Here is a 16,734-nt window from a genome sequence, read left to right on the forward strand (position 1 = left end):
TGATTCATTATAAACGGGGAGTCCTCGGACTCGCCAACAGTAGGGCCTACACCACAAAGCGACTCGCAAGCTTTTCCTCAGCCATATTGAAAGTAACATATAAGGGAATTAACTCTTACTTGGCGCTAATGCAACTGGACGTGAGCTTATTCCGCCTAGTCTGCGAAAAAATGGTGGTCACACACACCATAGATTTTTGATAGCAGCCAGTCCAGACTGACTAGTTTTCTGACCCCATATCTAGGTCGTTGGAGTGGATCGCACAAGTGACGTTTTACAACGAAAACTCAGTTGTGCATATGTAGGTCAAAGTGCAACGTCTTGCGGTCTCTCATAAACCGGTCTGCCTCATTCAGCTGTTCGCAGCCCTCCGTCATGGTCTGACAACCTCGTTAGGTTGTTATGATGATAATGTCGCCGTCCGTTCAAATGACCAGATATGAGTACATCAAGCATCGGGATGAATGTATGATTATGGCTACATGCCACTGTGTAGTATCACCGCCATATGGTGACCAGGAAATATGTAGGCCTTATTAGATACAATTGCCGCTCCTCTCCAAATAAAAGGAAAACCCAAGCAAAACAAATACATGATTAACCCTTCTCATGCGTATCCATGTGACATTAACAGCATTTAGATGGACTTATTTGACTCTTTTATCTTATTTAGACTGAAACTACATGTGAGCCCTTTTCACAACCAAGTATACTGACACTATACATATATGTATTTCTCGTGGAACGGGAAATAAACAGTATGCGTGTGCATGCTTGGGGTTAAACATCGTACTTAATCTTTCAATTATGACCACAAGGAGCCATTAGGTGCGTGTACACATACTGTTTCTCTTTGTGGCAGTGCGAGTCCATGCATGCAGCCATTGAAGCATCATGCGGAAGACACCAAACAGGCCAAGCGAGGCAGCAGTAAGTATCATTTTTTAAAGTCTTTGATATGACCCGACCCGAGTTTGATCCCAGGGTCTCCAGAGGCGAAAGCTCTAACCATAAGGCGCGGACTGAAAAAGTGGTGTCAGAAGATAAACAGCATGCAACACAAAATGTCAAGCACAAATGTCAAAAACACAACACGACCTGTCAAGGGTGTAAATGGTTTTGAGAAACGGTGACGTCAAAAATTTTATGACTTAAGACGGGCCTAAGTCTACGACCGTCCTAAGTCTCTTTCGAGAAACGCCACCCTGAGCTGTAAAAAATTTCACGAGCATACATTTTGACGCCCTGTCGTCCTTGAAAATGGGCTGCTTGCTCCAGTCCTCTCCAGTCACCCCCCCATGACATTTCCATCCATCTGTAAGGGAGATGACACGCCACGCATGTGAATCTCTTTCAAAGATGCTTTAAGCACTGCTTTCTTGCCGGAGACATGTCACAAAGGCTTGGCAACATGACTGACCTCATGTTTGTTACCCGCTTCAAGTACAGCCAGTTCCAACCATATAGCGGCAAAAAGAGCTAAGTGAACTGCCCTGCATGATTGCTTCTCTGAGGTTGGCCACACACTAAGCATGAAAGTCCTCACAGTGTCAGAGAATACCGATGTTTAAAACAAGGGGGGCTACCGATGGGGTGAAGCGATAATAATTGTCTGGTATTACATATAGCTCCAGTGCTCTTCTAAATGAACAGACTGTATCACTGGTATCTATCAAATAAATGCACCTCATGCGCGTGTGATGTCGCCGTGCTGCTACTTGTTTCCCCTCAACCTGGGGCTAGGCAATGTATATTCGTTGTGTTAACTTGATCGCCGCGTTAGATATATGAACAGCTGCAATCAAACAGCAACGAGATGCACATTTTGTTAGTCATATAGGCCTAGATTTACAAACCATTTGAACACTGATTTCACTTATTCGCCTGGCCTTTCCAACATCATAAAACCGGTGACTGCTTCTCTTTGCAGGATCCCGTCCTAATTTAGTGCTGTATATATTTTCACAGTGGTTTGTCCGTTTGTGAACTGACCTTGTGATTATTGACCTAGAGCGGTCATCTTGGTTGAGCGCCGGTATACGAATGACTGCTTCGACACATGTTCTACTTCATATCTATTACTGAAAGGAACGTTAGCACAGTTTTCTGTTGAACTTCCAACAATCATTACACTAAGCTAAACAGCCTTGTTTGTTTCACAGACCACCCTTTCTTAAGGTAAAACGATAATTCTTCCTTTGGTAGAATTCGATGAAAAAAAAATATTTGAACGAAAGTTGTAAGGTAGGAAAATAGTTTTATTTCTTTGAGAAAATGACATTGCAGTATCATGTAAATACAAAAAGAGACACAATCACCATAAAGCATTGTGATTTGAGCATGAAGCAATACAGAGTGAGAAATAGCTTACACCCACGTCCATAAAACTTCCATCAGTCAACAACCGTTTCATAAATTTCTTTTGAATTTTTTCTTTTGTAAACCACTTCTTTTTGCGTAAGTCTCAACGCCTTGTGGTAGCACCACCAAGTGATGGTAATTTCTGAACAATAATTACAATTGGAGGTTACCAAGTTCAGCGAAATGCACCTAGCATGTAACACGTGTGTATGGAAACACTGCCCATTCCCCTAAGCAAATCTTTTACCAGACCTTTCAGCTAAGGATGCAGAATAAAACCTTACCTTCATGAGTAAAAGGAGAGACCAAATCATTAAGCGCATATGTGAGCACAGCAAAAAAAAAAGGAGAGGAAAACTGATGTAAAAAAACAGTACAAATGATAAACGGAAGTGTATCACTGAAAACAAAAATCTATATGTATCAGTGTACAAAGAGAAAACAGCAGCGTAAAAAGGCACAAAATCCTTGAAAATAAGTTTTCTAGAAGGCACAATGTGTTATAGCTGTCGTAATTAGCATTATCGTGTATAAAGCAAAAATGTATTTTAATTAGTGGAGGATATGCGCACGCAACTCTCTGAGAATGACATGCTTGATTAAATGAGTTACCGTAAGGAGAAAGTTCTATGGGACTAAACAATATTACACAGTCCATCAAGAGTAACAATGCGGCGAAAATTGTGTTTTGGGGCTGAAAAACCCAGTTTTTTGAAGTTGTCTTCAAAGAAAGGAAATATACAAATGGCTTGTCACTAAATAACGTGCTTGCACGACCTTTTCAACACCAATGCCTGATGCTCTAGATAAGGAACTAGAAACCTATCCTACTTTGGGACTAAGTGTATAGCTGCAGACCTGTCTTAAGCTGAAAAAATAACACAGCTTTTTGGGGAATACGAGAAATAGCACCTGGCAGCAAGATGTTACACAGGCGGTGCGGACTACAGTGTTATGCAAGCAGGCTCTCTGGGGCTCACAGGTAGTTTGTCTGTAGCCTCTGGTGCACACTGAGCCTGTCGAAGAAACACTGAAAACATATTCTAGCATACAGCATCAAAACTAGATCTAGATGGACATAACCAATAGCTGGACAAACAAGTGTGTGGCAAAAGCAAGTGCGTATGAAGTAACAAATGTGTCATTTGACTGAATAAAGAAACAACAATAGGAAAATGGCACTGATGCTTCCTCGTGGTCAGTTTTTCTCTTTCTTTCGCTTCTTGGCCAACTTCTTTTTTGCACGGCGCCCTTTGGGTTCCCAAATTTCCGGTCCGTCGACAACTAGCTCTATTTCAGTGTAAGACGCGTCTGCGGCGGACGGGCTAGGTCGTTTCTCTTTCTCGGAGGGCTGAGGATCAGATCAAACACAAACATAACTCATGAATATGCATTACGAATTAGAGATTGGCGTGCGATTGAAACAAAATACATTACGTAAATGTTCTCAGTACTGAAATGCCTGGAATCTAAAGGTTTTGTGGAGTAACAAATAATAATGCGAAGAGAACAGGTTCAAGGTCAACGTAACAGCAGTTTAAAGTTTTCCTCAACTGGATTTTGCAGTAAACCAGAAAGAGTTGAGCTACACGATCTAAATGACAGGTACGTGGCGCAGCGAATTGCTATCCTGATGGTGGATGGATGTATTCAACTGGATCTAACAGGTTTCTTCCATCCATTAATCCGGCCGATATAAATGAAAGTATTCTGGAGTACAATTTTCAACCCAACTCATACAAAGAAATATCAAATATTTAAATCTTACATATACCTTGCCATCTGTGGCGTCAACGTGAACGTCATGCCCCATGCTGGTGAACTGCATAGACAGTTTCCTAGTCAGCCGATTCAATTTCTCTGTCTCTTTCCACGTGCGAGACTCCGACAACTGTTTTATTTCCTGCCAGAGTTCATCTTGAAGTTTGGCCAGGCGACTTATGTCGAGTTCACTGTCGAGATGCCCAGACCGTTTTAAGTATTTTCGGACTTTACCCAACACAGGGGTGACTTCAGCATGAATGAATTCACAGAGAAGCCGGTAATCATGATCCTTGGCGAGGTGATCTTCCGATCCAATATGCATCGTTCGTGTCGGACGCTGTTTCCCGGACAAAGCTTCAGAGAAACTAGGTGCAAAAGGGTTGCTGTAACCATGCATTTTCACTGGACTTTGTTCTGTCATATCATTCATATCAACGTCGTCAACAGGTCGGAACTGAACACCACATATGCCACACATACTTTCATCCACTGTGCATCGCTGGAAAATTTCCTGTAAGTACGCTGGAAACCTGGGATTGCTAACATGGTTTCCAAGATAATCCTGTAAGCAGACACTGACCATTTGTGCACGCATTTTGAATCGAACAAACTTAAAGAACTTCAACAAGACTCGTGCTGCTTTCTCTTTCCTCTCTTCTTCCATCTGCTTCTCCATTTCCTCAGGACTCATTCCCAGTCCTTCATCTTCAGTAGGCTCCTTCACTTTCAGGTCACTGAAGTTGTATGTATTCTCCTGCCACTGGCCTGTCCCAAACTCACTCGGCAGTTCATCCCAAACAGTGCTTTCTTCCACTATTTCCAGACTGAGACTTTCTTTCTTCTTTGCATCGACCACCCATCGGCACACCAGCAGATCTTCGTCGTTTTTTTCTCTCAGCGCATCGCGGAGCGTCTTGACAATGTCCTTCTGCCCCACGGATTTGCGAGTCCTGGAAATGACTGACAACAGACGCTGGGGTAGCTTGGTCTGGCCAGGAAGAGAGTTGTGCACTGCTTGTAAGAGGTCACTTTGATGATCCTCGAGGACCATCAAAGACACATTGCTCAGCAAGGTCAAGAGGAAAATCATACCGCGTTCAGCGATACCAGACTCAATGTGGGGACTTGACGGTTGCAACATATCCTTTAGCAAACTGAATCCCTGTCCTTTCCCCTTCGTTTCCTTACCTATTAGTATATCCACCATGGTGCTGATTTTGTCCAGGAGAATCTGGTGACGCTTATTAAGCTTTGAAGATTTGACCACGTTAAAGAGGGACTGGCATTTTTGCTTTGCAAAACATTGATCCATAAAGCGTACCACAGAGATGTAGCTCGCAGGAACTATCAAATATTGCCCCATGTGCTTGGCACCCAACGAGAAATCAAGCATCAGAAAAAACTCCATGCTAAACAGAAGCTGGCCATAATGTGGGAAAACCTTAGTGTCACCTTTGTTCCTTAGCATTGCCAAAAACTTGCCGAATTTGAGCAGCGCTTCAACTGGCTCAGGCTGAGGTCGGTATACTAAGTTCAACGCTTCGAAGAATCTGCGAGCGTAACAGATGAAGCAGCTTTGGCCCTTGTATTTATCTCCAATCATAGCTGCACCCTGGCTAAGGGATCTTTCCATATCCGTCTTCTGATTGGCCTTAAATGAGGGGGCTTTTTCTGCTTCTTTCATCCACGCATCCACCTTATTCATTTCGTGCAGAAAAATTGCCGAGCAGATACAAACCTCCACGTACACAGATGTTGTTGAGATCTTCTCCTTGTACTTGAGACTCCTCCACATTTCATTCTGCCATCGATCCACCGTGTGGCGCAGGTCTTGGTGGCTCAAAGAGCTGAAGACGTAGGCAAGCAGCTGGCCGTCGCTACAAAAATGCTTCCAGTGTGTCGTATTCGGCAAAATGAAATGGATGAGATCGTCGAGGGATGCATGTTCATTTCGCAACGGTAGGAGTTTCAGGAGTTGATGTCGAAGACTTTCATCAGTGACAACCTGACAGGTTCGAAGTATTTCTGCGCAGATATGTGCCTGGCTCAGATGACAGTGGAACAGATTGAGGAAAGTTTCTTTGGAATGAGGCTTATGGAGGTAGTGACAGGTCGCTGACTCTTGACAACCCTCACCTGAGAGAAACTTTGGACATTGTTGGTTCTCACTGAGTATAAGCTCCACACTTAACCTTATCTCCAACACCCACAGCTCAACCAACTTCAGGAGATACGCTTGGAACTGGCTGTTGGCGTCTTCCACCTTAATATCTATTCTAGATTTTTCCCTGTCTTCCCTGAGAAAGAGACGGCAGTTTGGGTAGTGCTTGGGATAGTACTCCAAATACCCAATCTTAGCGCTCTTCAGCCCATAGTACCTCCGATACAACCTGACTTTCTCCCGCTCTTCGTTATTGCTGGGCCTGTAACTGGCTCTAAAGGCCATCAGCAAGCGGAGGAGATCATTCTTTGCAAACTCGTAGCAAGCCTTACTGTCGTCTTTCAGGCTGACCATGGTCAGAAGAGCTTTAGAGCATTCCACTTGCCCAGCTTCATTAGGGGTTGGGGTCAACTTGCCAAACTTCCACCAGGACTCTCTCACCATGGACTCGTCCCGGTTGAGCTGGCCTAACAACAGGTGAATCTCAGCCACAGTACTGGTATCCCTGGTAAAGGTGAAGTATGTGATCAACTGCTTCAAGTTCATGACAACGCTTTCCTTCTCCTTTATTTGACTGTCGTCTGGGAGAGTGCTGGTCAAGTCTTCATCCACGATCTTCTTGCGACAAGAAGCCAGAAGACACTGATTTACGACTCCGTCATCTTTGGCCATTTCAGCGAACTTCATTGCTTCATCGTACTGGCCCTCTTCGAAAAGAATAGAGGCCGCTCGTGAGTAAAGGCCTGCAATAAAAAAAATACACAGAATTATTTAACAATCAGATGTTTCAATTTACCTGGAAGGCTATTCTCTCTACAACAATTTATTTGAATGTTTGAAATGAGACTGAACTTTAATGTACATAGTACAACAATAAATATTACAAACTTATCTCTGTTTTACATAACCAGACGTCCAAAACACAGTGCTCGTATCCACATACCCAGTTCCTTAAGTACATTAACTGCCAGCAGAGGTCTCCCGTGCTTCATTAGGAAGTTGATGCGATCTTCCGGTGATCGCAGACGCTCTAAAGACGCCAACATTCTTTGCTCGTCTCCTTTTTTCCGGTGAAACTCGGCGGCCTTGTACGTCAGGCGATCCATGGTCTGTTCTGGGCGATTTTCCGCCAAAGCCTTAGGTAAGGGTTTTCCCTTAGAGTTGTAGTCCTACAAACAAAAAGAGGAACAATGCTTTTAACCAGTGACATGGTATTTTGTTTTCCGACTGCTACAGCATGGAAGGACATATCAAAGCCGTTCATCTCACACAATATAAAATTTATTTATTTATTTATTTGATTGGTGTTTTACGACGTACTCAAAGAGTATTTCACTTATACGACGGCGGCCACATTATGGTGGGAGGAAACCGGGCAGAGCCCGGGGGAAACCCAGGCACACCTTCCCACCTACAGCTGGAGAGGAATCTATGCGTCGAAACCTACATTCGTATACCAGCTGTAAGCCAGCAGAACGGACGATCCGGGTCAATAATCGCAAGTCCAATTACCCATACGACGTTTAACACACACACTACCGAAGAACAAAGAATTTATTTATTTATTTGATTGGTGTTTTACGCCGTACTCAAGAATATTTCACTTAAACGACGGCGGCCAGCATTATGGTGGGTGGAAACCGGGCACAGACCGGGGGAAACCCACGACCGTCCGCAGGTTGCTGAAGACCTTCCCACTTACGGCCGGAGAGGAAGCCAGCATAAGCTGGACTTTAACTCACAGCGACCGCATTGGTGAGAGGCTCCTGGGTCATAACGCTGCGCTAGCGCGCTAACCGACTGAGAAAAGCAAAGAAAGTATATAAAGTACAAAAATAGGATGGAATCAAACAAACAGAAGCAGTCAACAGTTTTCAATGATAGAGGAGAGGTATGTTCTAGGCGACTGAGTGAAATCAGTACTCAAATCGTGTACCATGCCTTGTGACATTTGTTAGATCATATGCTGAGAGAGAAGAGAATTATACTGCTTGTAAAATTTAAGAAACTTGGACTGAAGTTTCTAGTTACTAGTTTTACTAGTTTTTGCTGTAATAGCTTGTGACGTTGATTGAAATCGTGACACCATATGATCTAACAAATGTCACAAGGCGAGATATGTGCACGACATATGCAGGTGAAATTATCCCTCTTGTACTACAGCCTGTAAGAGTGGAAACCGTCTTTGTACAAACATAGGTCCAGAAAGGATGTACCATCTGCAGAGTCGGTGGTTTCTTTCAAATCCAGCGAAGGTGGGTAAACATCTTTTTACTCGTTATATATGAGCTGGACTTGGATTCACAGTGGTCGCATTCCTGAGAGGCTCCTGGGTCATTGCGCTAAGCTGGCCTGCTACCCCTGTCGGCCAGGGAGGCCCCTCACACACAATATAAAAGACTATGGCAATAGAGGGTAAAACCAGAGCAGCGATGAAAAGGGTTATATAGTTGGCAAACGATCACGCGTAAGTTGTGTTGTATGGTCCCTTGCTGATCTACATCCTGATCCTGACTCACCTTCAGCCTCATGTTGTATCTATTGAGAACATCGATGGCCATGTCGTAGCTGTTCATCTCGCAGAGTGTGCTGATGGCTTGTCGGTACAATCCCTGCTGCTCGTAACACCGACTCGCCTCGTAGTTGAGATTGCACATCTTGTACAATCCTCCTGCCTTCTCCATCTAAATACAACCCAAAACCGGGAATGTTAGTGTCAGACCCACTTTCAACATGTTCCCTCCATTTTATCATTATTTCATTAGCAAACGTCCGCTTCTCAAAAAAAGTCTCGCGGTTGCGATTTCCACTGTTCATCTATTAACATTGCGCCCACTAAAAAGAGATAGGCAAGATGCAGCTGTCTTCTAAATAGCCTTCCAAAGGGCATGTTTGATGATATGCAATTGTGGAAATCAAAATCCCTTGGTTACTGATAATACACAACCCCTGAACAACACAAAGCAGCAATGTCAACTAAAAACTACTGGCTTCCTCACCTCTCCCATTTTGTCGTACAGACGTGCTGCCAATTCGCGTTCCTTAGCGTTCTTCAGACACCGCGCCGCCTCTGCCTTCATGTGGCACTTGATCAGATACTGCTCTGCGGCATACAGAAACTCCTCTCTCATCCGCACAGGGTTCTCCTGAAGGCGCGTCGCTTTGAGTGCAGCTGCATGGGCCAAAGCAATATTCTCCTTGTCTTCCACGTTGGCTTTCCTGTAGCATTTGGCGGCCACTTCATACAGACGGTGTTTCATAAAGTCATCCCCACGCTTCAGCCAATCTGCAGAGCTCGAGCTTTCGGCAAACATTTCGTCTGTCAGACCTGCAAATGTGAGAAAAATTATCACAGTAAATCTCCGTCCTGGTAGGATTAAGACACACCAACTGGCAAATCTTTAAGTGGGCCCTGAGTCAAGTCTGCGACATAATGCATCAGTGGTCAGCTGTGGTGAAAATGCGAATCGCATAATGAGCCATCTGCTTGATAACAAAGGAATATGGGTGAAGGAAACCAATGGAGAAGGTATAAACCTTGTGCGACATACATGTAACTCAGAAACCTTCTCCCATAAAGACCCAGGCGAAAGAAGTAAAAGCTGGAATTGAGTTTACGACCTTCATTGTCAGAGGTCGTTCGCCTGTAACAGGAATGTACATCTTATCCAAATCAGCCTACACGAGACGTCGTAATGATTGTACCTTCGGATTGGTTCTCACGAGCAGAAATGGCACGGACTAAACGTCTGGCCTTGAAGTAGTCAAACATGGGAGCACGGTTTTCCGCGTCTTCGTCAAATATCCAGACGTTGACCCTGGCTCTGGTCAGTGCCGTGTACAGGTGCTTGAGTTCTGAGCACAACACCTTGTGCTGGTCAGGGTTGAAGGGTAAAGGTCGGCTGGACGAGGCACTCAACAGTTCTGTGGAATACCAACAACTTAAAGATATTATATATATTGTATAAAATTTGAACCCAGTATGTTTGTTGCCATTTCCACAAAATAACCTCCTATTTATCTACAAGAGCAAATTTGTTGTTCATTCACTCATATTAAAAGTCATTATTTTGCTACTTTTACGTTGTGTATGCAGATAATGTATGTGCATCCCACTGTACACAAAATAGAATTCTTAGTGAAAATTTTCTTAGCAGGGCGTGATCACCAATCTATCGGTTATGAATCGGAAATCAGTTCTCCACACAGTTATCAAAAAATGACTTAACAGAGAAATAGGGAGTGATTTGTGGCATTTTCAGTTGAATTTTTGGTCTGGCTACAGGCTGAGTCTTCATTTTGCGACTTTTATAATCTCTACTGAAGTACTAGATACGCCAGTCTGTCTACATCATGATGAACAGAGGGAATCAAACAAATACAGCAGATATTGTGTGCAGAGTTAATAGTTCCATTGCTGAAGTTCCGAACGTAATGTGGCTTCGGTGTCCTTGTCAAAAAATGTTCATATTTTTTGAGTTTAGGAATATCGCCTCCTTCAGTGAATTAACTACATGTTTTAAACCTTTTGTCTGTCCCCATTTTAATCAGCTGAGCTCTATCAAACGCCTTCATTCTAAGTTTCTCAAATTTTACAATGACTATAACACTCTCGTTGGCAGGTATGGACAGAGCGTTCAGAATCTCTGGCGATCTGCATTATGATCAACCACACAGACAGCGGTGTTATCCCTATGTACATATCTATCACGTACATGGTGTTTAACAACATAGATGGTGCTGGTTGCCCAGTGTAACCGTTTTTCTTGCATGTCATGTGTAACATCACAGATGGCGCCTCTTGTAGCATGAGATCTTTACTTATTAACGGGAAAGACGTAATGGTGGTTACTTTTGAATCACAATCTGATCGGTTAAGGTCTGTAACGTTCGTCATTTTCAAACTGTACCTAATACTGCTTAACCTGGGGCTAGGGGTCGTAAATGTAGCCATGCTCATTACATCAGCATGATACCTTTATGAACAGCTGCAATTAAAGCGCGACTGAGAACTTTGATATGGAATTCATGCCTGCAATATTCATTGTCTGCCCGGCATCATTGAAAACTGATGATCGCTTCTCTCTTGTGTGTTACCGGCTTTATTTCTTATTTGTATAATTTCTTACATACCTTTGTCTTTGGGAGTTAGTGTTAAACGCTGTTTTGGAAATGGATCTTGCGATTATCGACTTGGAACGCCTTTTACGGACTACGAATGGTATACGAATGTCGGACTTGACGCTTATATTTGTAATTTGTATTTTTTTGTAGCATTATTTTGAGCAGCTCTTAATCTGAGTGCCGCTAAAGAGTATAAAATCAGGCGTGCATATGTCTCTGGCACTGTCTTCAGAGAAACAGGATATGAGGGAATATGACAAAGAGGGTAGTTCCCTACCTGTGTCTATCTCCATCACACCATGACTACTTGCAGTCTGGGACGGATTCTCTGTCTCATCTCCTGACAGACGATGAAGAAATTCTGTCACTACACGCCACTCCTTCTTGGCCTGAAAAAAGAAGACAAAACAGAAGTTCAGTTTCTTTTCAATTTCCAAGACAACAGCCACTGCACTTTTCCAATTATAATTACGAATTCAACGTACAGTTTCTGAACATCAGTTGAGCCTGTGGATTTCCTATGTACAGTACTTTTAATTAAAGACATACAGCATAGAGAGTAAGACCAGTGCAGCGACGATAGTGTGAAAGCTGGCAAATGGTCACATGTAACCGGTCTGTTATCAATTTACCTCAGTTAGGGTTCTATTCTTACCATACCTCTAAATGCATAAATAGGAGCAATTTACACATCCCCTAGAGCCAAGGCTGGAGCAGAATTAGGTTAAAAAAATATGCAATGATACATCTTATTAAACATCACTGGTCTAGAATTACTCAAAATACTGCGTTGTGATCACATTTAACATTCGATCACATTGAAACAATGTAAAGGGACCAGGCCTTGGGGATGTTTATTCCACCAGCAGAATCCTGGTTTATGCAGGAATATAATATAATTAAAGCGGTACAGCATGGAGAGTAAGGCAAGTAAGGCAAAACCACATACATGTACTATAAACCAAATTTCAACCTTACCTGGGAATCTTTGAAGAAGTTGTAAAGGAGGATGTCGTCGAACTCCAGACCTTTGGCCTCAAAGATGGTCAGCACAACCCCAAGTCGCAGTTCTTCTGGAAGAGCCTCTCTCGCTGCGTCGTTCACGACAAGGATGGCCTGGTGGGCCCCAAACTCAATTTCTGAGGTCTGCCGGCGGTTCCCTCTGAGCAGAACTGCAAGATCACAGAAACTGCAGGATTCCAACAGGACAGGAAGAGGTCCAGAGAACAGACCCTGATCCCTGCCCAATTGGTCAAAGGTTTCGGGGAAGAATTCCACCATGAGGTCGACGACACTACTGGCAAGCGTGAGGATCCCGGCGTGAGAGCGATAGTTGTGAGTCAGTTGGTACACCTTCTCTGGTACTTTTACAGCCTGGTGTTTGCCCATGGCTCTCAGCGATCGGCTTGCGTAAAAGAACAGCGACTTGAGGTCACTGAAACGGAAGGATATGCCGCGCATAATGCCCTGTGCTGTGTCGCCTGTGAAGAACATCTCGTTGGGGTTCTGACACAAGCCTATCAGCAGACAGAGCTCGGCCTGAGTGAAATCTTGAGTTTCGTCCACATACACTTGGTGAAAAACCCAGTTCTGCTTCTCCGTTTTACACAGGCGCCGATAAATATTCAATAGGAAGTCGCATTCATCGAACAAACCACGCTGCCTCTTTAGCACCTCGTACCGTTTGAACACCGTATACACCTTCGCCCTTTCACCTGTGAAATTCGTGGCTCGCTTCCGTCCCAGTTCCTGGTATTCTTCCAATGTCAACTTTCCGGACGACGAACGCAGAGCCTCGAAGGATCCTTTCAGGAAGGAGTTGATCTCGGTCCAGATCAGCGAGGGGTGGTACCCTTTTATCTTTATCTTTGGCCACAGTTCCTCAGCAAACACTTGATAGGTCACTTCCTGGCGGGGATCCAGATGCTGGGTGGAGTGTGCATTAGGACTGCCCACTGCTCCTCCCACCACTTCATCCTCCTCCCCTTCAGAGTCCGAGTCAAGATCGGAGAGGACCGCTAACGGGCTGTCTGCGTCGGTCCACCCTCGAATGTCCCTCTTCAAGCTCCCATCCTCCTCCCTCTCAAAAAACGGGTTGCTTGGCAACGATGCGTCCAATAAGAGCAAGAGTTGCTGTGAGGTGAGGAACAATGGGTAGGTATGGTTTGGGATGTCCTGTAGCCTGTTGGGCAAGGCTCTATCTTCTCCTTCGGCACGCTTGTTTGTCAGACTGCACGCGTGATTGAGGTCTTGGAAATTCTTCATGACCTCATTACAGAGGACTCCATTCTTTGTCACAAACACTTGCTGGAGGTGGTCCAGAATATGGACCTCCCCCTCGGGAGCCTCCTCATCCTCCCTCTCTGGGCCTTCCTCTTTCTCGCACTCACTGGTGTCATCCTCTTCCTCCTCCAAGTCTTCCTCATCACTCTCTTCCTCCTCACTACTCTCCTCGCCATCTGAAACACACCACAAAACACATGAAACACAATTAACAAGACACCAAACTCCGGAGTTACAATGCCACTGTCTTAGAACTCTCACCTGAGCTGGCAGAAAATAAGCTAGGATAAAACTTTGGCCATCGGTACAAAACTTTCTAACATCAACATTTTATTGAATAAGGAGTCAGCCATTTTTGCTTTAGACAAGACAAGAGAATATTGTAACATATCCTACTAGAGCCTTTTCAAGAAAAACTTCCTCACAAAGCAATTTGTAATTACAATAGGTGTAACTGTTTGCCTGGATGCCCAAACTCTATCAACAGGGTTCCAAACTGGTCTAGATCAGGACAGGACAAGTTTGAAAACAGAATCACCCTTTTTCAGAACAGTGGTCGCTGGGAATTAACTTGCCTTTTTTTGGAAACAAGTGAAATATTCCTTTCACTAGAGTCAATGACTTGGGTTACAGCAAAACAATGAGCACAGTATGTTGGTATTGAGGTACACTATAATCATCCACTTACCTGTGACTGGAGTCTTGCACCTGGTGAAGTGGGCACTGCGTGGAAGCAGTGGGTCACCTGTCTGGCTGGCCTGTGTCCAGTACCTTAGGTAAGCGTGCCACAGGCGGTAGAGACAACAAGTTGTTTTTCCAGTACCGCTGCGTCCCAAGAGTAGCACTGGGGCTCCCAACTGCAGACTGATGATGGCATGCTCCATGTCTGTGACCTTGAACGGAAAGTCAACCTTGGTGTCGGTCTGATGAAGAATATGGTTGACCAAAGCAGCTGAGAAAGAGTAGAACTTCACGATGTGGTACTCGCGTTCACTCGGACTGGCTGGCGGGTAGAAGGTTAAAGCTTGTTCAGTGTTCTTTTCTGACACCATGAAAAGTTCTGGCATACAGTAATTGATGTTGTCGCGGACAGTTGTCTGTTGAGTAGAGATGCGGACAAGTTTCTGGAGCAAAATGCTGTCCCTGCCGCGGGCATGGGATCGTGCGATTCGCTGAATGCGATGGTACAGGTTGTCGTGCAAGACCACAATGTCCCACACGCGAATCACCTCCGTGTAAATTTGTGCTTGTTCTTCCACAGGTATGTCTGCTTGCGTGGAATTCTTTTCAGAAAGTTTCGGTGAAAATGCGATGGCTCGCTCCCAGAGAATCCGCGCACCTTTGGAAATCTTGGCCTCAAACAGATTTAGTGTGTCCGGCATGTTGTGGACAATTTTTGTCAGAGAATCAGTCCACTCACCTCGTGCCAGCTTCTGAATCCGCTTGATGGCTCGCTGCTTCATAAACATCGGCATGCGCTTATTTTTCAGGAATTTCCACACATCTGCAGTGCATTCCACTTCCCAATCCAAGTCGTCAAAGATGTCGGCATTTATTTCGTCACTGGCATCGTCCTGTTGAACGACATCCTCTCCATCCAAATCCTCCAAACCTTGTTCAATGTCTTCTACAATATGTAATCCATCACCACTCTCATCGGGAGTTACAGAGGACAATGCTCTCTTTGTTTCTGTTTCATCACCACCTTTGCCCAATCCAGTTCTCTCTGCTACCTTATCTTTAAAGGAATCATCGTCTTCTTCTTGAAAGACAAAGTCACTGAGTTCTCCGATCCACTTTTTCAACGCCGCCTTGCATCGCTCCTTCTCGCTTTTCTTTGACTTCCGCAGCTTGATCTGTGCGGAATTCTCTGGCATTTCCTTGCCCTTCTCAGCGGTCGGCGATGGACAAAAGGGTTCTCCTGAAGGATCCATTGATTGCTCTGAAGAACTGGATGGCATGGGTGTGAACGTAGCTTTCTTTGAGGGCAGACTGTAGCCTGCAGCCATCCTCAGATACTCTCTCCTGCGGTCATTCTGCTTGCTGATGTAGTCCAGAGGAACCCGCCCAGAGCTGTCCTTTCCTCCTGCGGGTAATCGTCGTGCACACAGTAACTCCACGGCACGTTGTGCGTGACAGCTGTAGCGACATTTTGCTGCCATGTGGTACAGCGAGCTACCGGTTTTGTCCAAAGAGCGGGGGTCAAGGTAGGGATACTTTTCTTGATCCTGGTCGTACATCTCTAGCAGTCTTTCCAACAAGTCAAAATTACCTGGAAAGCAATACAAAAAAGAGTTACCAAAAAGGCTGCTCTATAGAGAACTGGGGTCTGGAACCTGAGACTAAGTGTATTATAGGTGTAGCCACATACACTTCATAAACCAATCATAAACCCTCATGGGTGTTCCAGTAAACTTCTGAATGACCTATTTCCAAGATAATGGTCAACATAGACTGTTAGAGATTTTATGTCACTTAGGCAGTTACCATCAATTTGAGTAAAAAACCATGTGGAAGAAACTCACAAATATTTGAGCCCAATAAGCTTGGCAATAAACTCAGTTTACTTTTTACTTTTATTTTTTACGCCTCAAGAACATTTCACTTATAAGGCGACCTTCCATTAATGGAAGAGGAAACCTGGCAGAGCTTGGTTAAACTATACAGGTACCGAACTTACATGTATCTCACATACCTTTATCCAACTCTAAGGCCACCTTAAGTGCTGCATGAAGAGGGGTATCTCCATGTGTCAAGCGTACACGCTTGGGTTGAGCACCGTGCTGAAGAAGAACCGGTATGATTCGGAAATATTTCCTCTCCAGGGCGATGCTAATTGGCTCATCAGTGATCTCGGGGGTGGCTTGCAGAAATGCTCCATTATCCAGCAGGATACGGATTACCTGAAACCAGGCCAAAGCAACACGATCAGAAAATCCGGTCAAGCAACAACAACAACACAGTTAGCAGAAACAAGCCCAACCATAAAGCTGTGAAAATCGAAACCCCTTGGGTAAGACTTGCATCAATAGGACAAAGTT

The 16,734-nt window shown here is 44.4% G+C and overlaps 1 protein-coding gene across 1 annotated transcript in view; it reads right to left on the reverse strand.

Moving 5' to 3' along the window:
- Nucleotides 1-2,247: 2,247 nt before the first annotated feature.
- LOC135463483 (TPR and ankyrin repeat-containing protein 1-like) overlaps nt 2,248-16,734 on the reverse strand; it is a 35,091-nt gene continuing 20,604 nt past the window's right edge. Inside the window, exons 11-20 of the mRNA XM_064740740.1 lie at nt 16,389-16,596; nt 14,382-15,965; nt 12,389-13,869; nt 11,688-11,799; nt 9,992-10,210; nt 9,286-9,614; nt 8,806-8,970; nt 7,230-7,455; nt 4,136-7,029; nt 2,248-3,712 (exon numbers count right to left, since the gene is read on the reverse strand). Of these exons, the coding sequence (XP_064596810.1) occupies nt 3,560-3,712; nt 4,136-7,029; nt 7,230-7,455; nt 8,806-8,970; nt 9,286-9,614; nt 9,992-10,210; nt 11,688-11,799; nt 12,389-13,869; nt 14,382-15,965; nt 16,389-16,596 (7,371 nt within the window). The 3' untranslated portion in view covers nt 2,248-3,559. The remainder of the gene's footprint in view (nt 3,713-4,135; nt 7,030-7,229; nt 7,456-8,805; nt 8,971-9,285; nt 9,615-9,991; nt 10,211-11,687; nt 11,800-12,388; nt 13,870-14,381; nt 15,966-16,388; nt 16,597-16,734) is intronic.

This window comes from Liolophura sinensis, chromosome 3 (assembly GCF_032854445.1).
Source record: "Liolophura sinensis isolate JHLJ2023 chromosome 3, CUHK_Ljap_v2, whole genome shotgun sequence".
Taxonomy (NCBI): domain Eukaryota; kingdom Metazoa; phylum Mollusca; class Polyplacophora; order Chitonida; family Chitonidae; genus Liolophura; species Liolophura sinensis.